The sequence below is a fragment of the Coloeus monedula genome, assembly GCF_965178545.1.
Source record: "Coloeus monedula genome assembly, chromosome: Z".
NCBI lineage: Eukaryota > Metazoa > Chordata > Aves > Passeriformes > Corvidae > Coloeus > Coloeus monedula.
In genome coordinates, this window is record NC_138822.1 from 32,922,642 (window position 1) to 32,945,884 (window position 23,243).

Here is a 23,243-nt window from a genome sequence, read left to right on the forward strand (position 1 = left end):
CAGCCTTCTTTCTACATAAATTCAGGATGGAAATCTGTTTAAATAAGGCACAAAAGAAAGGTTTGGCTTCCCATCTCTCATGTTTCATAAAAGAGGAAGAAAATTTAATACTAAAATAATTTCTCACAAGGGTCTTGTGTCAACTTTGGCCTCTATATAATTTATGCAAATTATACATACACATATAAACTGCTAACTGTTCATACAGCCTAAGCATTCCTGGGCACATATGGTCTCCCACCTGGGGACTGATTCCGTATTTGTGCATTTTATTACTCTGTTAACAAATGCAGATTTCTTTGTAATTAAACAGACTATTTAATATTCTGAAGTATGTGACCATATCAAGATTTTCTGCAATTTATCCCCAGTTATCAGGTACATACAGTAGAAGGGAGCTGTTAGCAAAGGAATGAGATAACAAAAAAACCCAAATCCAACTATAAAGAAACACAAAAACAGTGAACCTGTCTCCATCTGCAAATATTTTTATGCTGATGACAGATCTGAACAGGTTGACTAGTGAAGAGCCACTCACCTGGTAAAATTTTAAAGGTTTAAGCTTTGCAAGAATTCTCCTTTAGTACTTATTAACCTGAAAATAATGTTTGAAGAGCACATGTAACATGAAGTATATAATGCACTTTTTTTTTCCGTGGGAACACAAAAGCTATTTCCAGGTCTGAATTTCAGCATAGGTTATTACTAAGTATTGCCTCCAGGGGAAAAAATGTATTACTTTTGCGATAGCAAGATCTCCTTTGGGCTGATATAAGAAAATAATGGGCTTTTTTAAAGTCTAGATTGAATTTTTTTACTAGCTTTAAAAAAAAAAAAAAAAGGTAGAATTAAGGCAATACCAGTTACACTGCACTTTGATATAACCAATAAAACATTTTTGCTTGTAATGAATAAGGCCCACTCAATGAGCTTTTGAGTAACACCAGGGAAAAGAAACTTTCCTCTAGTCTCCCTCATCACCTGCTTCTCCTCCTCTCAGTCAGCATTAGACCAATTCTCTTCTGGGCTGGCCGCGGGGTGGATGGATGTACCAAGTCTAGCACTTTGGCATGGTCTTGTTTTAAAAGCTATCTCAAAACAAAGTTGTACAAGAAACAAATCCAAGTCCTTTTTGCAACATCCAGAGTGATTCTGGAGCTCTTTTCATGCAGCCTTACCTAGACGATTTTCAACCAGAAAATGCAGAAAAGTAGTGGGCAAACTTGGCTCTCACTTTGATGCCTGCGTCTACTTTGGCGTCTGTGTTTTGTACTTATAACTGAGAGAGCAAGAAAGCAGCTGGTAGCTGTGAAAACTGAGAGGGTCTCTGGCCATCCCCATCTCAGGAGGCTGGCCATTCTCATTCAGTGCTTGAGCCTGTCAGAAAGTATGCGCAGGTACCACAAGAGGTCTGAGCAGACCACAGCTCCAGCTCCCTGGATTGGTGCCTGAGGGCATTTTGGTGGAAAGAGCACAACAAAGGGAAGAAAATGAAGGCCAAAAAAAAGGGGAAAAAAATACCTCTCTCCCTCTTCAGGGCTTCTTCCAGTAGCAGACACAAAAACTGGACATAATTAAATCTTGAGGAACTGAAGGCATTCTTTCCGACCGTGTAGATGTGAATGATATGACAGTAAATTTCTGCCATTTTATTCTTTTATAGCCAAGGGGGACACACAGAGATTGCATAGAAGGTGCAATCTAGTCTGTCTGTTTACCACTGATCTCCTTCTTGATATATTTCTCAGTCTTTACTGTTCCTCCCCTGAGAGCTCCTGTCACGTACAGGTCACTCCTACTCTGCCTTAGAGGAGGGTGTCTGCAGCCCCAGAAGCTGTGCTAAAGCTGATCTATTCCTTATCTGGTGGACAACGCTCTCACAGGCAATTCCACCAGCAATATCCATCTTAATGACAAAGTACATCTTTTACATGTCTGGTTTCCAACCACATACATCTAAGTGTTATGCTGGGTGCTTTTTTTTTGACATTGGAAATCACTGACATAGTGCAAGTTGTGTTTCAAACTGCTGGATTGACAGATGTTTTCCTTTAAAAAACATCCTATATGCTTTGGTGATAAGGACACTGCTCTGGCTGGACTAAGAAAATTAATAACAAGCTTTCCACATAAGGCCAACAAAAAATAAAATTAAATCTATCTTTGAAATGTGAAGCTGCATTTCTAAAAGATTAATATTTCAAAATTAGATTAAGGATATTGGGAAAGGACCCTTGTAAGCTATTTGAGCTCTGCACTTAACTTCACATTATTATTGTTGTTTAAATGAAAAAAGTTATCCAGTGAAAATTAAATGAGCAATTTTCATGTGAAGGCCTCTGGGCATTATTAAGATTCACAGTACAAAGTGTCATGCTGCCTCATAATAAATTGATCTGAATAAGGCGGTAAATATCTACTGCCTTTATAACTGAGAAAACATTTTGCATTACCAGTGTTTCTGAAACAGACTGACAACCAATTTCTTTCCTTAAATACACAGCCACAGGTTAAATGCTCCAGCATTTTCCAATGGCAGCATCCATCCTCCTATACTTTGGCAGGCAAAATAACCCAGATTAAATTAGTGTCTTCAACTACTGTTGAGCTCATTAGTAACCCTCTAACATTGTATGTTCTGAAGATATACGCTTAAGTGCAGTAATTGTAGGCACTGGTTCATTAGCAAGTACGATCAACATGGGTTATCAAAAATATTTTTCATGCATAAAAAATAGAGCAAATTGCTAAAACAATAAAAGAAATATCTAAGATCTACAGCAGGTCAATCCACATGATGTAATATTTCATTAACATAATTAGAAGCAGATTTATAATAACTTAATTTTCCACCTTCTTTTGTCTAAAGGAGACCAGGCATATTGCCCTGCTTCCTGCAGAAAGTTTCTGCCCCCGGCTGGCAAAATGTCAGGTGAAATTAAGGCTGTGCAATGAAGAAAGTGCTATTTTAGATGTGATAGACTCCCTTTAGAAACTCTGCGATTGTACACAGGCTGTGTAATTACAGGCACTTGCGAACTGTACTTCATTTTAATGACAAAGTATTGGCACTGGTGAGGTGTTTAACCCTCCCAATATTAAATGAACACAATTCAAGTACACTGTTAGAATCATCATCATCGTCATTTGAAAAAAAACAACATGGGGGGACACTTAAGGAATATGGTAACAACATAGTTGCACTTTTTCCCTCAAAGATTAAAGCAATGAGGTATTCATTTTCTCCTTTTTGGGGAATAGAGATCTCATGACTTTTAGTATTTCTCTTGACAAAAGAAATAGAAATGTTGCTATTAGATTTCTACTGGAAGCTTCTGTTGTCGTGTAAGATAAGCAGAGTTGCAGTATTTTCTTTTTTTCCATATTAACCACAATACATTTGAAGTTTGGCACACTTAATTTTCAAAGGAAATTACAATAAAAGGAGAACTCTTACTGGATGTCAATGAATGGACCTGTGATTGATTGTAGTTCTAAGTAGTACAGGTGCACAAGTGCTCTTTCTTAGCTTAAGAAAAATACTTACCAATACTTACCAGAAAAGAAATAAACAGTGGAGGGGTTGACCCTGCCTTCATTGGGATTGAGTGCAAATTTCTGATGGATTTCCAAAAGGAACAATTTTGCACACAAGACTTGCTACAAATTCAGTTTATCCTTGAAGGCTCCAGCAAAGAAAAGTATTAGTCAAAGTACTAGTGCTGTACTACTCAAATCAGATTTATCTGCCAGTTTGAGCATACTAAAACTTTATGCTTATGATCTTTACTGTATTTTTTGGAGAGAGCTACACTTACACAAAGTTACATTACTGTGTAATTCATAAAACACATTAATCTGAGAAATGCAAATTTAAAAATAAAAATATTTATCATATAAGGTATTACAAACATACATTAAATAAAGCCTTACATAAGAAAAATGCACTAAATGTTGAGTCTTTCACTCTTTTTCTGTTAAAAACTTACGATTTATGGCTTCTGTTTCAAGACCTTTGTGACTGTTCCTAACTGAGCAGAATTTGCATACTGTTCCAACATGCTCCCAAAAGGGAAAACTACTTCCCTTGCAGAAAACACTAAAATTAATTTGAAAAGAAAAACCACAAAAAGAAATCAACAATGACATGGTCATGCAAGCTCTCCTCATTTGGCATCTATTGGATGGCCTCTGTAAACCTGGCCACTTACATAAGTGTTTAGAATACTAGACTATATCACACTCACCTTCCACATCAAATTTAGACAATCAGAATAAATTTAATGGAATCGAGCTATAGAAACTTCTTCCCAGCACAGTGCTTGCAAATTACTCTACAGCTACATATTCACATTTGGGTTTGACAGTTTTTAGCCAGTGCCTTGACCCATTTGACACCCTTCCACTAGGCTCTGCACTGCTGCAAGGAAGGGGCAGCGGTCCCTGAACCTAACTCCCTCTGTCAAACCGACGTATCAGATGAAAACAGCAAAGCATAGGAATGCAGATGAAACTAGAGAGAATACACGGTCAGTCAGTGTTAATCATTCTTAAAATTCCACTTCACACCAGAGAGGATTTAATTGTTCCTTAAATGGCTCTAGGGCCTCTGAATGAGAAAAACCTGTCCAAGAGAGAAGACATTTATTTGAAAAAAAATCTCTGTAATAAATATTGATCTATCATAACCATACTTAATTTTGGAGTCACAACAATTGCTCTTTGCCTAATTAAACTGTGCTAATATGAAACCGCAGGCCAGGCCCATAAGGCACAACAGATCTGAGGGAGTGTGGAAATGTCTGGAAGTTGCAAGCTCTGGGAAGAGAGGCAGAAAGGCACAGGAACTGTGCCTGCATGCTAATGAACTCCACCAGATCATAATCCATACAGATGCAATTTAAATTCCCTTCCACATCCTCAGCCTCAAATTCTTCTAATTAATCCACAGCCATGAGATAAGCAGCCGTGCAGAGGCAGGGATGGCACAACAGATATGACAAAAGGCGAAAGACTACTCCTTGCCACTTCTCTTTCCTCAGGATTTGAAGGTTGTGTCAATCACTAAGCCAAACTCGGAGGGGCAATCAAAATGTCACTTACTTAATTTCTCCATGACATTTTAACTTTTACCTTATAAGCATTCCTGGATTTAGGACAGGCAAAAATGTTTTAGCAATCACAAAACACACGATTCCTCAGCCACATGGCAGCATTTAAAAGCATTTCACTCCCACTTGACACGGAGCTTTGTTAAAGATGGCAGGCAGTATTTCACCAGCTTGGCTTGCGCTTTGTAAAGACACTCAGCTTCCTACAGAGGTTTAAGTCTAAAAGAAGTCAATTTATTGCCAGCTCCAGCACCATGCAGACTTGCAAAGAGACCACAGAAGTGAATTGCCATGTTTTATTTCAAGTGGTGTTACAGCAACCCAGCAGTGTTGCACGTTACTATATGTAGAAACCAGTTACAAACCATAGTTCCCACAGCCATTTCCCTCAAACTCTCTATAGATGGGATCTACAAATTGCACTCCAATGCTGCCTTAACTTATAACAGGGTAGATCTGGAGAGACCTGTTTTCAGTGAAATTTCCTGTAATTTACACTCATTCAAAGCAGAGTTTGTCAAAGTGTTTCTTTGTAATCACAATAAGATAAACTGCTGGCTATAGTTTTGGGCATTTTCTGATTTTTTTGTATGTTGTTTGGGTTGTGTGTTTTTTAAATGAGTGGTAACAAACAGCTGCTTTCAGTAAGCATCTGGAGCCCTGCTACTCCTCCACAATTAAATGAGATTAAAAGTATTTGATTGTCCATTTACCAGTATTTGCATATATGAAAAGATTTTGCCTGTGCAGTTGTAGGCAGGTGTTGTTTAATAAGAAGGTCCTCACGTGTACTTCTTCCTAATACAGCTCAGAAATCTGAAGGAGTTACACAATGTCATGAATGGCTAATCTCACCTTTTCATCTCTGTTACTGTTATTTTCAAATCAATTTGTGCGATCCCTTTAGTGTTTACATTAACATCTGGCTAGTAGCTTACTAGATTACTTGAAGAGAGTTGGTAGCCTCATTTTGAATTTTAATGAAGACCACGCTGCATAAATCACTGACATTAGATTCCCTACTGGCACACTTGGCCATGATGGAAAGCTGAAGTAAGACAAAAAGAATTAAATGCCATTACATTACTGCAATTGAATAATCAAGATCATGGGTTGTCCACAGCGCCTGAGCATGACTGCCACAGTCAGTCTTTACATAGTTCAGGGGAAAAATTAAGAAATAAACTTCAGGTCTCTTGATTTATGACATACCATGTGTTCTGCAGTCACCTAGAAAGCTGTAATTCTTTTTTTCCATCTCTGAGAAAGGAAAAATGCCACACTGGGACTTGTACAAACACTTACCTTTTTAGACAGACAATACTGATTTGCTTTGTCAAACTACCTGCTACTGTACTCCTATATTCCTAACAGACTGTCATAGCACAGACTGAGACAGGGGAAAAAAACTGAGATATACTAAACTTGACAAGTGAGTCAGACTCCACTTGCTTAGGTCTCCAGTCTTTTATTTCATGCTGTGTTTTAGGAGAGAGAGAGAGGCACTAGGTCTTGATGTGGTTTATATTGCAGCTTCTAAACAGGAGAAGCTCAGGCCTCTTGGAAATATCCAGAAAATACAGAGAATACATGATCTGTGAAGCTGATTTTCTTACCTGTATCTAGAGATGTGTTAATTTATGCACAAATCTAGCTGTGTGTAATGATCTTGCTTTTCTCCCTACTAGCTCTGCAGAGCTAATGTTAAGCATTTTCATAAAATGATCACTATCTGTGGTCTTCAACCTGAATGAGCTATACTCTGCTTTTTCTCCATCAACAGAGAGAGATCTGAAGTTTGCTGAGCTTATTTCACATTGAGGGATTCATATTTCACAGTCAACAGAGTTGAAGTCCCTGAAATTTAAATTTCAAGTAAGATGTCAGAGCAAAATAGAAACATATGTCTCACATTAAGAACTAAGACCTAAAAACATTATGGAAGTAATCATACTGACTTTAGAATGTGGTCATTTACTGCACAGCAGTGAGCATGGGCACTCAGAATGCCATCTGCTGGCAAAAGCAGCATAAGGAAGCATGATTCCTTGGCAGGCAACTTTCAAAAAAGGGAAAAATTAAGAAACATGATGTGGATTGTCAGTTTTTCGGTTTGGGTTGGTTTGGGTTTTTTTAACTGTCAATTTGAAGTTTTTTTCAATAAAGTAGCTTTGCCTACATGATATAATGAATTTGATGTAGAAACTTTGGTGGGGAATAGATTTTGAACAGCAAGAAGAGTATTACAGCTTTATTTTGCACTGGAAAAGACTATCATTTGAAAATAGTAACAATCTAAAAGGCATAATGAATAATGAGGAAATACAAATAGAGCTGATAGACTGATACTGCTTGTACTTTCCTGTTCTTCTGGAGGGGAAGCTGTATGAAGAGCAGCTGAGGACACTTTGGCTGTTCAGCCTGGAGGAGACCGAGGGGAGACCTCACTGTGGTCTTCAATATCCTCATGAGGGGAAGCAGAGGGGCGGGTCCCAATCTCCACTCTCATGACCAGTGACAGGACTCAAGGGAGTGTCATGAAGCTAAGACAGGAGAGGTTTAGGCTGGATATCAGGAAAAGGTTTTTCACATAGAGGGTGGTTGGGCACTCTAACAGGTTTCCCAGGGAAGTGGTCACAGCACCAGCCTGACAGAGTTCAAGAAGTGTTTGGACAATGCTCTCAGGCACATGGTGTGATTCTTGGCAGGTCCAGTGCAGGGCCAGGAGTTGGACTTGATGATCCTTGTAGTTCTCTTCCAACTCATCAAGTTCTATGATTCTGTGATTCTCCTATTTCACAGGATCTCAAAAATAACTCACGATTTTATTAACTATTTGGTGAGAATATTGAGAGGCTAAACCTCTACACTAGAAATTGAAAAAAAAAAGAAATCAAACCCAGCAGTGAATCTGTTTGTTATTGTGCCATCACCTATAGCAACTGTGATTCCAAGCTTTATGTGGCCATTTTGTGATTTGACCAAAAATAGTGGACAATACCTGTCTAGTAACTCCACTTACAAAACAGTGACTGTTGTCATAGGACTACAGCAAGGCAGATCCACAGAAGTCACATCTCTACTGGTTTCAAAACTGTTTCTGCTGGGTTGAAAACATCTTCTCGTTCTCTTTTTTCCCCCTCAATGATTATTTTATTGTGCCCAGTTCCACAGCCAACAATCAACCAAGTTACCTAAACTATCTAACAAAGAACAACTTGTCTAATACTGCTCGAGTGTTTTCTGAGTGTGTCCCATCTTTGCAAGCCAGTCAGAAACGTGGGACAGTACAGGGAGTAAGATTTGGTGGGGCTCAGCAAGGACTTTGGTCTAAATATAATTTGATTATTGCTTAGATTAGGTTTACAATCACTGACAAAGAAACATCCATCTGCTCAAAAGTAAGACCAACAAAAAAGCTGGAAGTAACAGACATCAACTCCAACATATTTAATAGCAGAGGGAAGCCAGAAACAAAAGAAAAAACTACAAAACATAATTTGTGAGCAGAGTCATCCCTGACCACAGCTTTTCCTACACTCATCTCTTAGAAAGTACACATTTATTTATTGTCAGCTGTGGTGTGGTTCCAAGAAAGGCAGCAAACCTAGAAGATCCAATACTGAAAAGATGCCATTCACATTTTACCACTAAGTTATCATGACTTACTCTGACATATAGGAAGACCGCAGGATGAAGAGCATGGGACAAGGAAGAAAAGTGTCATCTAGGATGAATACAAGCTTCTCTGAAGTCTTGAAAACATCTGCTAATTTGAAAACTCAGCATTTCACCCATTTCAGGAAAGAAGGGAACAGGATACAAGGTTTAAAATGTGCTCAAGAAATGAAAAAAATCAGGAAAACAGGAAAAACAGTTTTAAATGTTAGTATCACAGCACAAAGTCTTTGATCTATGCTTTGTCCATGCAAAAACTATCCTTGCAGGGATACCAACGCTGTGTCTGAAACAAGGCAGCAGAGCCCTGGTAACTCAGAGCTGTGGTGAAGGTAAATGCTGGTGTGGTGAGACCCTCCTGATGGGTCTTCAGAGAGGCTCATCACTGATGAGATCATTCTTCTCCGAGGGATGGAAGTCTGGGGCTGTACTCTCCCGGGTGGAGGTACCAGCTCATCTCTGCCTGTGAGGGTAGCTCTACCCAGGACTGCCCTGCACCACCACTCTTTCACTTCCAATTGCAAAAGAAAGATCATAGGGTGGCCCCCTCTTTTGACATTGTCCCTGGGGGTTTTTTGTGATTAAAAGTCAAGGCAAGAAGGGAGAAAATGCTAAATCTGCCAAGATTGGAATATTGCCCTGAAAATACCACGCTTAATACACCTCACTACTGCTACTCTGGAGAGCAGCAGGCACTGTGTTAAAAACTCATTTGATTCTCAGAGCACTCTAGGAATGCCTGAAAGGTACATGAGGACACAGGTAATTTCATAGATGCCCAGCTGTCTCCAACATCAAACGGAAACATACTCCAGTTAGGAATGAAAGTCAGAGGAGTATCAACTCTGCAAGTGTGTAACATGCTGTGTGAAACTCAAAAAAGTAGACATGCATAAAATAAAGTAAATCTCTAAGTGTTTTCTAGATTCTCTGTGAGAAGCTCATTCCTTGGCCCAGAATTTACTTTCAATTCAAAGCAATTTAATTACAGAGGGAGCACAAAGGTCATGAAACAGTCCAGAAATCAAAACAATACCTTTTTCGGTAAGCAGAGGTCTAACGCATGGTTGTATTACACTGTTCAAGAGACTGAAGAGTAATTCCATACTGCTTAAGGAAATTTGATGGCTTGGTATCCTTGGTCTCCTTCCTGTGATTACTGTCTATAAATAGTTGTGGAGAATCCACAACCCACACCCATTAGCACAACCCAGTAAATGGGTTTCCCCCACTCAACAGCTCCTGACGGATTAATACTATCAGATCCTGCTATTCATCACAAAATGAGAATGTCAGCAAAGTCTCTTTTCACATGATAATCCCCTGCTTGACATACAATAACACTATTCCACCAAAGCTGAAGGCAAAATGTGATTCTTGTTATAATTACAGGATTTAATAGGTACAGAGGGTTTTTAGGTGCAGAGCAACTATTCTCACTAGAGTCTTCAAGAATACAATGGCTGCAGCCAGATGATTTAGGCCATTGAGATGGTGTTATGATCAAAGATGCCCACCCTTACTTTTTAAGGGGTCACTTCAGTAATAAGCCATCTCCATTTGGATTTCTTTTGGGTAACGCTGATGTCTTTCATGTGTTATTTTGAAAGGTGACATGTTTTTGATCTGATTCTGCAATACACATTGTAGGACACAATGAAAAAAGCCATCTCATACAAGTTCAGGCAGGTTTTGGATAGATAACTAGCTAGCTAGCGGATTGAAACATAAAAAGAATGGAATGAAACAGTGGACAGGAAGATTAAAATTTGTAAAGTTGCTTGGAAATGGTATATGTACAAAAGCCTAGTTAGTATTGAAAATATTTAAATCTTCCACGTCTAATAACCTTTAGAAATTGGGCTTTGCAGCTAGTAACGATAGGTTTGAAAAAAATCAATAGCACCATACAAATTATTGTGAGCATACCATTAAATTATTAGTTTGCAACAAGCATTAAATCCTATCCTGAGATATTCTTGAAGGCTTGCTTTCTATATCTATTTAAAGTACTGGCCACATACAAAATATTTTTTTTTGAGTTTGTCTAAGTGCTGTGCAAGTTCTAGAGGACCAGGGAAACTATGGGACACAGTCTGAGGTTAAGAAAGCAAGCTGGAGGGCCATAATACCCATGACAGGATGTGTGCTTCTGTCTCCAAGCCTTAAGATCAGAAGAAGGACTCCTGTTGCTGGACTCTCTTAGGGCTCTGTCAAACTTCATCCCCTTTATTTCAAGAAGTTCAACAATGGTGTCAGCAAAAAAACCAGTGACCTGAACACAAATACCACCATGCAATATCATGCTCAGCAACAAAAGCTAGCATAGAGGAAGAAGGTGGGGATTATTAGTTACTAAGGTGGGGGCTGTTCAGAGACTGGCTGGGCATTATTCTGCCTGTGTGAGGCGCTGAGCAATCTCCTTCACTGTGCTTGTTGGTTGGGTTTTGGTTGTTTCTTTGGTTTTGCCATTTTTCACTTCACCTAATAATAACAACTCACCTTTATCTGGACCCATGAGTTTTCTTACTTTTGCTCTTTCCAGTCTCTCAGTTGTGGGGGAGATACTCCATCTGCCATAAAGAGCTTACAAGACCTAGGACAGCTTATTTTTGACTCAGGACATGGGAGCCAAAGCTGGGATGAGTCTTTTGTCCAGAAGAGCTACAACTGCCATAATACCGGTCCAGCTTCCAAAGGCAGCCTTTGACAGTGGGGAGTTGACTTCCAGGTGAAAGTATGCATAGCTCCTTAGAATCACTCAGATATTATACAGTCTAAGAATATGGCTAATCTTGTTGCAAGAGGTTTTTTTGTTTTGCTTTGGGGGGTTCTTTTGTGGGGTTGATTGCTTATATCAAATAAAATCCCAAGCTTTCCAGAGTTACTGATGGGTATAATGTCCCACACACAGCCATGCAGGAGACAGGGACACAGGACGGCGACTCATCTCACCATTACAGACAAGCTTTCAAGTACTGAAATACATAAAATTGCAATTTGTTTGTTTATGAATCGGTTATTACTTGAATACAGTTTTTTTACACTTAGTTTTTTATTCTATCAGCAACTGGTTTTGACTCCTAAACAGATTTAAATCTGCAAATCCAGGTCACCAGGAGCACTGCTTTTCTTCTCAGCTCTAGGAACAGATTACCACCAGCAACTACAGCCCCAAACTAACCATCTTGTCTTTTTGGTGGGACCTACTGGAGGGTTGATGCAAAACCACGAACCTTTGTTACAAAACTATCCAGCTTTCTATTTGTGACTATTACTGACTCCAGTACTTAACTCCCCTACTCATAGGGACTGTGAGGTACTGTAGGATACTCCTGCCAGTCTACAGTCACGATCACATGGATTTGCAGCCAGTATGGATGCACCTCTTGTATCTGTCTCTACAAGGCAGATGTCAACTGGAGCTCTTCATGCTGTTGCAAGGTTGATATCAGTAGCCACAGAGGCAACTCTCATTCTACAGATAGCAATGGGAATAAACATGAGCTCCCCACTCCACCCAGTCTGAAAACGGAGTGTCTCAACTCTTCTTGCTTGGGTCTGGTTAGATTTCTGAATATAGTGGTAGGCAGCTCACTTCAAACAAAGTAACATTTTTGTCATTCAAGAAGGAAGGTAAAATACTCACTTTTTTGCTAATTATGTGGTATTTTGGTCTTTGTTCTACCTTCAAAATACTAGATTGTATTTTCTCTAATCCAAAATCCAATCCAATTATTTCAGTGGCCTTTGGATCAAGTCTCTTCTCATTATAAAGTCCAATTAAAACACTTAATGTTTCTCTCAAGTAACTGATAAATTAGATGTGAAAGCAACAAATTCCAGACAAGTAAAGTACATCAGTCTTAACAAAATTAAGAAAAACAGCCATCTAACAAAAATGTTGCACATGGAAAACAGAAATTAGATTTAAAAAGTGGCAATTATATTCTGGTTACACATTCATAATAAATCCATGATGAAAGAGATGAGAGGTAGATCATCTGTAAAGAGTACTGGGCAGAGGTCAAAAATAAAATATTGTTGAAATTTTCAGTTTCAGAAATCCCATACAGACAGAATACTACAAAAAAGATTGAGGAATCTCACAAGTGACATACTAAGAATTATAATTCTATCAGATAACCCTTAACAAAATAACCTTTGTGAATATACCATTAAGTATGCTTATTTTTCATTCCAATAAAGAGGAATGAGGATTCAAATTTCATAATGCAGTTAAAATTCCATCATTATGCATAACTAACTTTATCCCGTGCCTCTGGTAGCTGCCTCACACAAGCCAAGAGCTGTTCCCATAAAACATGGGCTATTCTAGGATGATTGAACTTTCTATCTTTAATTGTGATACAAGGCATTTAAAAATAACCTCTCACTAATTTTGCTGATTCACGCTAACACCTTAGCATCAGCAGGTACCGTTGAATGCAAATTCATGCTAATTTTCTTTGAGATCTTTCCTAAAAAAAGCAAAAATGGAAGTCAATGCCAGAATGACTGTCACATAAATGCAACACCTTACTTACTGTAAAAAAGATGATAAAGTGACTTCTTAGCCCATCTCTGGAATTTTAAATAGTACTAAGAAAAGAAGGCTTTGACAATTCTTGTATCCAAACACATACGCTATTACACTGTAATCCTCTCCCAAGCCACCAAAATGGTAACATCCCCCCACAAAAAGCTCAGGAGTAGTCCAGTGCATGTGCTCCCATCAATATCCCTCCACCAGGACCCAGGGGCTCCTGGCTTTGTGCTGCTGGGCAGCTCCACGGCCGCAGCCCTGGACCACGGACAGCTGCAGGTCACCCCGCAGGGACACCATTCGCAGCTACTGCAGCATGAGTCAGCTCAATTACCTTCTCAAGTCCTAGTCTGCCTCCATTTTCTTTATTTCAATGCACAACTACTTTGAGACACAAAGGAAGTCTAGTAGCAAACTAAAATTAACCTCTCCAAACATATAATGAGCTAAAATGACTCCACTCAATAGATACTCCAGCTACCATCACAGCCTCTAAATATCTGAAGAATCATATTTGTAGCATGTCCTTAAGCATGCATATTAGGCTACCTGAGATCTTAAGCAAAATTAATTTCTAGACAGTTATGGCACTCTGATAGTACCTGAGAAATCTGGTCTTGACCTCTTGTCTCTTTTTCCTTTCTTTCATTTTAAATCATAGGTTTAGCTCGAGTACCTGTGTCCTGACTTAAGGAACTTTGGCGAACTGCCATTTTCAAGTAAATCAGCACAAAACCCGTGCTGTTCAGGATTTTATCAGTGACTCCACAAGCTCACATGGCAAGCTACTAGGTGTGATGTTAACTGGTTTGAGATCTGCTCTGACAAAGGAAATGGCGCTATAGACCACTTTGTTGCAGTACACAGCTGAGCGCATTGATGACCAGAAACTCCAGATCCAAAAATTCTCCACAGGTTTCCAGCTGTCCCAAACAGTAACTTTTGAAGTGGTAGCTTTCAGAAGGGAAGTCGTTAACGTTTTTTGGAATAATGACAACGTCATAGAGAAAAGACTTTTTAGGAAGCCTGAAGGAGGCAAGCCCACTGCTGCTGCAGGTAGCTGCCAAGAGGAAATAAAACGTCTTGCACTTTGCCAAGGTCCCCTCTGGCTGCAGGCAGGCTGGCAATAAAAAAGTCTTAGGAACAGGTAAAGAAGGACTCACGTCAGCAGCTGGTGTCTGCAGTGGCCAATAGGTAACAGGAGGCCTCCTGGTACTGTTCAGATACAAAACACATATATATGTTCTTCATAACCACAGGAAAAAGTACAAAGTAGCCACAGTGTATAGCTCGAGCAGTATTTATCAGAAGGTTGGGGGTGAGCAGCTATTTAAATAAAATGGATTTTATCTAGACAAGGGCTTGAACATGCACCAATGCAACAGTTAAATGTCTCCAGGTGGAAACTGAGGGATAAAACAGCAGTGCAAAAGCCTTACAGAAGGGCCCTCAACAGCTTCACCCTCCCCCACCCAAAACCAGGGTCTTTTGTGAAGCTGCTTTATGCAGCCGAAACTTTCTTGTTAATTAAGCAAAGATTGGTAGGTACAGCTGCAATTTCAAATGAGCTGTTTCCAAGACTCTCCACTTGTTCTGCCTCACTACCAGATGCACAGTTCCTTTTCCAGCTTGTACATTGTTTGCATTTTTTTGTCCTTTTGATATTACTATAATATGGAAGTTATCAGTACACGACAGAGAAAACAGAGGCACCACTGGAGTACCCCTTGTCATGTTGCCTGTTGTTGTGGCAACCACTTAATTAGCTGTGTTACTCATTTTTCACCAGCGCCTGCCAACATCACCTCTCCAAGATCTGTTATTATTAAGGAGTCTGCTAATTCAGCTGCTTTACAAGGTAGCAAAAAAGATCTGCTGGCATTTCCATTCTGAATCTTATTTTTCAGGAATCATAAATCACTCATAAATTGCCCAACAGCTGAACACAATGTGCACAAATACTACAGCGGTAACCCATCCCTTTGAAAAGAACACAAAAAATGTTAGGATCTAATCACGCTCCCTGCAGTACCAGTATGTATTCACTACACAGGGAGAAGGATCAGACCTTAAACTCTTTAAGTGAAAACACCCAAATGCTTTGACAGACAATCTCTTGCATGTCTCTCCTTTGACATCACAGATGTACGGTATGGGGACAGGATTGGCCCCATTTCCTCCAAGCTTCCTTTTAGAGAAAGATTCCTACCCTTCACATTGCTGCTGTATGTATCCTCAAGCCGTTCTGAGAAGTACACAAACATTACTGAGCCAGCACTGCAATTACCATAATTAAACATGATAATCAAAGAGGCTGCAGTCAGTCAGAAGTCTGACCAGACTACATCAGGAGCCTTGCTCAAGAATAAACTGTCCCTGTATGTGAGTTGCTCAGAGACTTCAGACTCAAAGGGCTGAAAAAAAAGAAGTTGTTTAATTACATTCCACAGACAACCCCATCACCTTGGATGAATACTTCCCTTGGACAAAAGATCACCTAGTTACCTAAATTCCATATCTGAGTCTGGGACCATAAAGCAATACATACTTACAATCATCTCTTTAGTATCAAAGCCGACCATTTCAACAGTTGAACACCCACAGTTTAATATTTGGGTGCTGTAACAGAAATTCAACATTCTGAAATCTTATTAAAATGTGGCAACAAAAAAGCCTCTCTGCCAAACAGCAGAGAAGATACAAAGGAGCCTCATGCAGAATTCAACATCAGAGAACAGCAGAAGGAAACTAAAATAATTCTCTGATCTGTACAGTGAGATTCTGGAGGTAAAAATGTGCTTCTCCACAAAATTTTAGACAAGAAGTTGGTCAAAAGGGATAGCTTTATCCCTTGGTATTGCATCTATTCAAGTTTCAGTCTCCCTTAATGCTCTTTAAACACAGATTTTGGCAGTTTATTGTTTAAAGATTGAGCAGTGGTGAAAAACACATTCATTTCTGCTTGTCAGAGATGTTGATGAATTCCAGTCACATGCAATTAAGCTGGAATTCAACACAATGAAAGACTAAACAGGGAAGTCTAGACAAACAAAGGAAAAAAAAAAAATCAATCAAAAATACAATTCCCAGAGAGAAATTCCTAAATAATTCTATATTCTTTCTGCTGCAAAAGAAATCTTATCTTATTTATTATATGAAAGTAGAGTATTTGCTTTTTCTTAATGCATGCAGCAGTATTAGAATGTATCATCTAAAAGAGACAGCAAAAATACTAGTCATGCTGTAATATTTTTGCTACAGGAGAAACATAGAATCTTGAAGTTTTATAGTAAAACACAAATTTGTTAAAAATGGGATACACTGCATTTTCCATTTCTTAAAGACAAATTCCCTCTCTGTAAAGCAAAGCAACAAATGTCACCGAGAAGTTGAATTGTCTTCATGACATTTAAAATGAAATGAAAGACAAGTATTCTAGGCCTGAGCTTACATCCACGTAAATAAGGAGCTACATGTCTTTACTCAAAAGTCTTCATGCTGTGTATTGTTTTATTAGTTATGTTGTTTTTCAAACCAGAGGAAGAATCATAGAAGTATATAATTTTTTCTTAACTCTGGCAGTGCTTTACTGTCTCTAGATATGGAGAGATACAGCAAAAACTGCTTTAACATATGCTGCAAGAAAAAGGATTAGTTACACAAGACATTTTTGTACATTATTCAAAACCATCAGGTCAATGCTGTCATGCTAGCAAGGCATCAGGGTCTCTTTGTCAACAGTGTATAGCAACTGACCTCAGGAACATGATGTAGTAGAATGATACAAAATTTCATAGCCCTTTTTCACCACAGGAGAGATATCCCAGAAGCTGGAATTTTTAACACTCGTCAGTACTAGGTTGTACTGTACGACAGGACTCAACATGCACATGGCCACAATGATTTCACCAATGACAGAAACCTTTACTACTCTGAGAAAGTCAGAGATTTTCACATGAGAAACCTGATTGAATTCATTCACATTTGTATTGAGAGTAATGAGATCTTAGAAACTTACCAAACACTTCATTCTCATGAAACCAGAACAAACCCAAATTTTACACTTCACAAAACTGGTAAACAAATGTTTCACTTTATTGAATGAATCCTCTCAAAGAAAAATGGGCTTGGAAAAAAGGCAGCAAGAGAGATTTAGTCTTATTAGCCCTATAAATTTCTGATTTCCTCATACAAGCCAAAGAAAGTTCCTATGAGTACAGGCAGACTCACCATAACTCAGCTTCTCATACCAAGAAAAAGTCCAAGTCCTTTGGGAAGAAACACAGGGCTTGAGCTGCATTTGTGTAACAGCTGCAACATCAGTTCTGGCTCTGTCAAACTACAGAGCTAACCTTTCCAGTTAACCGTTTTGTATGTACTCTACCTACTACAATAAGCTTCAGACTCTGGACTACTAGATAGGTGCTACATGAAGAAACTGTTCAATCAAAAAGTGAGTTGTCTTAACTTTGAAAAGGCCCTAAAACTAATGGGCCAGGTAATTTCAGAGCGTAATTTATTAGTTCTGCTCTTAAACTTACCTCGAACTTCAGGAGAGAATCGAGCTGAATGGCGAGACACAAAAAGTTTCAGTTCTTGATCCAAGTTGCATTCGACCAAGTTTGTGTCCCATGATCGGATCCCTAAAATTCAAAATACAAAACACATCCAGCTTGACACATGAGCACTGGAAGTTTTAACCAAGTATTTTTCTACTTGTATTCATGCTATTTGCATATTTCTAAATTCCAAGCCCAGCCTCACTTCCTTTCAAGGCACGCAGCTATTTTTTAAAATGCACTTGGAAGGATTCTGGCAGGAATCAGAAAAAGACAACCTGCCTTTCCAAAGGGTGACCAGTCTTTAAGGCCGCAGCTTTAGAACTGCAGTAGTAGCCACTTCACAAGAAGCTACCAATGTCCCTGATTTGACTTTAAAATAGCAATATACAGGTTCACAAAACCAGAGGACACTTCAGTCATGTTGCCCTTCCAAAAAGAAAAAGACAGCACCACCTAGCATGTTGCTAATTAATATTTAAATAAAAAGTATTAAATTGCTGACTTCTCCATTGAATATCTTTGAAGCATACCATATTTTAAATTAAAATTTAAGTGATCTTTTATTTATGAAGTGTCAGAACTCTAGTTTTGAGATTTGAAAATGCTGTGCTTGATCTTTTTTCTTTTAAAAACTGAACAGCACATTTCTGTTCCCTACTGTTTTTCCCCCAGCTACTTAAAAAGTGAGACACTTGGCACTTATATGACCAAAAAAAGTATTATTCCAAAGTAGATTTTTAAGGATTGACATTTGATCAGGAAAAAAAAGTCATTGCAGCCAAAAGACAAGTTTCTAGTTCCCTTCCGTAAGATTTTGATGAATAATTTGGGAAAAAAAAAAAGAAAAAAAAAAAAAAAGAACATACTTTGGATTTTTCTCTAATTTTGTTTTCAAATTGTTCTGAAAAATATTCTAGTTTTGAAATAATGAGCAGGCAGTAGCACTACAAGTCAGTCCAGGCACTGCTGCAGTTTTGAAAACCAAAATTGCACTCATTTTTTTGTCCTAGAAGAACATCATTACATCTACACAAATGAACTGGCAAACATAAAAGGGATTTCTGGTGAGGAAATGTCTGGTGGCCCCTCCCCACATGAGCATCCTTTGCATGGAATCTCTGGGTTAGACCACTTTAGGGTTTGACCAGGAGATGCCTGAAGAGGTGTGTTTCCAACCCCTCATCCAGAACTAACACTCCTGGTAACTCTGTCAGGGTTTCAGGCTGTGGATGTTACTGTCAATGCCACTTCCCATGCTCTATATTCTGTTTCAAGGCAGCAGAAATGTCAGGACTTAGACTGGCAGAAGCCCTGTTGCAGGGATGAAGCATGAGGAGAAAGAGGGAAGAGCAGAGAAACCAGATCTGCAGTGCCAGTCTCCCACTGCAGCTCTGAGTAGGTTCTCCATGCAAATATGAACATCTGCATTTCAACAGCCTGAAGCCTCTGCAAGAAGAATGCATCCAGGGCTTTTCCTAGTGAGCATCCAAGTAAAGGTAGTAGCAAGCTTACTGTAACATGCTACCAACAATTAAGTAGCTGCCATTTGAATCTCCAGAAAAATTTGAAAATACAGTATTGCCTGTGTGTTCCATAACCACTTGAGAAAAATAACTGAGCTATAAACAGCCACCTCCACTTCCTGACTGATGCATCATTGTTCAGAGGCATAAGCAGCAAGACTCTTCTGCAACTCTCCTTACTTTGTTTTCTCAGAAAGCTCTTGGCCATATGGTGCATTTTTGGGATGAGTTTTGGCAGACAAATATGTCTAAACAGGCTTTAATATATTCCAGGTGTTGGAATATTTGAGAGCAAGACCGCCAAGATGATATAATACCATACACATAGAGCACATATGAAAGCAATAACTGTGAAACTGACATTGATCACAAAGCTGAAGAACGCTGAATGAATGAGTGCTGAACTTCAAGAAGCTTTAAGATAAACAGCTCCCTGGCCTATGACACCAAGATTGGGTGGAGGAACTACAAAGCCTTCTGGAGGTCAGTTAAACAACATGGACTATGACTCATCAATGCTGCTAATGATAGGAGTCATCCACCATCTCTAGCTGCTTTAGATGTGATCCTAATTTGCTGCAGGGATAAGATTTTGATCAGATGTAGTCAAGAACATTGAGTCAGGCAATGTCCAAAATACAGGACTCAACACAAAATAAATAGGGGAAAAAAAACCCAAACAACAAAGCCAAGGGGAAAAAAAGCCTATATGCCCTATGCACACAGCAGTCCTAGAAGTTGAAGCAGGAATTTGGGTAGACTATCCAAAATTTGCAACTGCATGATTCAGCAGTCTGGATGCAAAAATTACGCATGTGTACCATAGAGTAGCAGAATGCATTAAATGCATGATATCACAAAATCATGTTTTGGGCAGAAAAAAGGTAAACGTGAAACTAAAATCCAAGGTCAATCAAATGACGGATTAGCAGTGTGGACGTAACTGCTGTAAACATGACTGAACTGGAGCTATTTCTTTCTTACTGCAGTCTTAGGAATGCAATGCCACCAGATACAGGACTAATGAGACAGCAGGCAGGGCACACCCAGTAGCATCTGCTAAACCAGTAGAAAAATCTTGAAGCTTTCTCTTGAGTCCCCTCTTCTCTTTTGGTGGATGGTGGGTTGGAGGACTGCCCCCTTAGCAAAGTCACATCCCAAATGTAATTACTGAAAATACATCTTGCCATGCCATTCCCTCCCCATGATATCTTAAGAAATGACTCTGCATTCCACCAGGTTGCGTAGCATCACGCCACTGATGTGTTATCAGCAGACGTTTTCTTTGACACGTTGCTCTGCAGTTTGGCGCATGAACCCACACTTTTCAGTGATGGTACTCAAGAGATGTACCAGAGAGGACAGCGAGGCAGAGTTATCAAGAACCAAAATGCATTTAAAGCTCTACTGAGATGAAGGTAGCGAGAAGTGTTTTTTTCCAGACTAGAGCAGACTTTCCAAAGAGAAAGATATTAGCTGAGCCCATAATTGCCTCATGCAGAAAGAGCTTCAGAATCCCATTGTATTCATCCAAAACAATGTACCTCAAAATTTCACCACAGAGTTTTCTTAGCAGGCAAAAATCTCAATCAGATGGTCTGATACTAGAAGCAGCACAGTGACTTCTAATCCCAAATGATGAATTAAAAGGCCAAAATATTGCCTCTGAACATCTAAACCCATAAGCGGGTGTTATGCTTAGTGGCAGAGGTAGCAGCAACTGAGCTATGCAGCAGCAACTGTACAATAGAAGATTCAAGAAGAGACTGAAGAGCATTTCTTCAGAGGAAGGGTATTAGCTGTCTCGAGGGAAGAAATTTTACCAATTTGCTCTATAATCTTTAACAATTTAATTAAAATGCAGCCAGTTCACTTCTAACACAACTGAAAATTAGATAGAGTTAAGGAAGTGTAATGCTGAAGAAGCTCTGAATGACAAAGCACCTGCCTCAGTAGTTCTTCCCAGGAGACAATGGTCACAATAAAGATGAACAGGTTATGATGAAACTGGTTAGGGGAGAGAGAATGCCTTTTACCTCAGACAGGTACAAAAAAGAATTCAGAGAAATAGCCAACTAAAGCAACAATGGTTGAGAAAGCAACAATAGAGACAGACGAAGTCCTAGCTGGACTGCTGAACCACACCTACATGACAAGGCTGCTACCAATTCCCCGTTCCGGGATCTCTTCTTCAGTCTAACAATGGCAGTTTCTGAAATCTTTGTTTTCACTAGCCGAGAACAAAAAATCCATGTTATACAACCATGTATCAAGTGAGTTTAACAAACTGTAAGGTCTGGCAATAATTTTCTTTGTGCTTTATTCCATTAATACCGCAACGGGTTGGGGTTTTTTTTCTCCTATCCGCATATACACTGCAATCTATTGTATCAAAAAACACAACGAAAACTCAAAAAACTGTCATTTGACTTGCAATACCATCCTGCATCGCCGTCTTAAGGAAAGGACAAATAAACGCCGAGTCAGAGCAGTCCGCAGTCGGACAATAACGAGGTTGAGCACTCAAGTAACAGCCTTGTTATTCAAATCGGTTTTCTTTATTGGAATATATATACGCATGTATAGAACTTGGGTCCTGAAAAATTCTCCAGACGACAGAAAAGTCCCAGCGCCCAAAGTTAGACACAAAGGCGCGGCTGCGCTCCCGCCCGCGCAGCCTCTGCCGCCGAGAGGGAAAACGCCCCGAACCTCGCCGGCTTGGCGTGGCGGTGGGGGACGACGGACTGCGGGCGGCAGCCGCCCCCCAGCCCAGCCCATCCACCCCATCCCCAGCCGCCCTTTGTCCGCCCCGGGCTGCCACCGGGACCGCAGTGCGGACCGTGCCACGCCCACCCGCCGGTGTCTCCGGGCAGACGGGCTCGGCGGCGGGCGCTGCGCTCCCGGCCCGGCCCCTCCGCCCAGCGATGGCGGGGAGGGGGCTCGCTGCGGTTCTCCGCAGCCCCGCTCCGCAGCGCCCGCACCCCGCGGGGGAAGGTGAGTGGGTGGGCGATTGCGGCGGGACCCCCCGGGGAATAAAGAGCTGGAGACCGCGGCTCGGAGGGATGGGTGTCGGGGGCAATCCCGGCTCCCGACCGCGCCCAGGGAGGGGCAGGGCGCCGGCGGGGGATGTCGCGGCGCTGCTTGCGGCGCCCCGGCTCCCGCCGCCTCACCTCGCTCGATATTGACGATCGCCCGCCGCAGGTGCTCCTCGGTCACCAGCTCGCCGATGACGACCAGCAGATAAAACTTGCTGTCTAGGAAGCGGTGGGAGAGACTGGGCGAGGTGGAGGTCGGGTTGGGGATGCTGCAGGAGGGCTCCGAGTCCACTTCCACCACTACGGTGGCCATCGCCTCCGCCCCGCGGCTCCGGGGCGCTGAGAGCAGAGGGGCCGCTCGGCGGCGGCTCCGCAGGCGGCAAGGAGGGAGTGAGGGCGGGCGGGGAGGCGGCGGCGCTTTTATACGGAGACGGTGCAGGGCAGGGACCTGGTGAGGAGGAGGAGGAGGAAGGGGGGGAGCCGGCGCATCCTCCGCGCCGCCGCCGCCTTTCCAGCATCCACAGCTGATGTCATCTGCGGCAAATCCTCCCCGCGGCGGCCCCCGGAAGCAGGAAAGACGCGGGGGGCGAACAACGCCCCGAGGGGACGCCAAGGGGTGCGCCCCGCGCCCAGCTCCCGCCCCGGCCGTGAGACCCCTGGGCCCGCGCCCCGCGCCTCCCTTGCTCCCCGTGCCCGTCCGGGGCGTCACCCTGCCGGCCGGTCACCCCGGGGCCCGTCCCGGGTCCCAGCCTTGAAACAGGCGGTGAGGAGCCGCAGATGATGGCTTG

At 41.0% G+C, this 23,243-nt stretch overlaps 1 protein-coding gene across 4 annotated transcripts in view; it reads right to left on the reverse strand.

The window, feature by feature from the left end:
* The window catches only part of MAP1B (microtubule associated protein 1B), a gene marked incomplete at its 5' end in the record, with an annotated part of 70,437 nt that extends 47,669 nt beyond the window's left edge, over positions 1-22,768 (reverse strand). For all 4 annotated transcript variants that reach the window (XM_082301177.1, XM_082301175.1, XM_082301176.1 and 1 more), the window contains 2 exons: positions 17,877-17,978; positions 22,591-22,768. In XM_082301177.1, the coding sequence (XP_082157303.1) occupies positions 17,877-17,978; positions 22,591-22,768 (280 nt within the window). The remainder of the gene's footprint in view (positions 1-17,876; positions 17,979-22,590) is intronic.
* Positions 22,769-23,243: the final 475 nt, after the last annotated feature.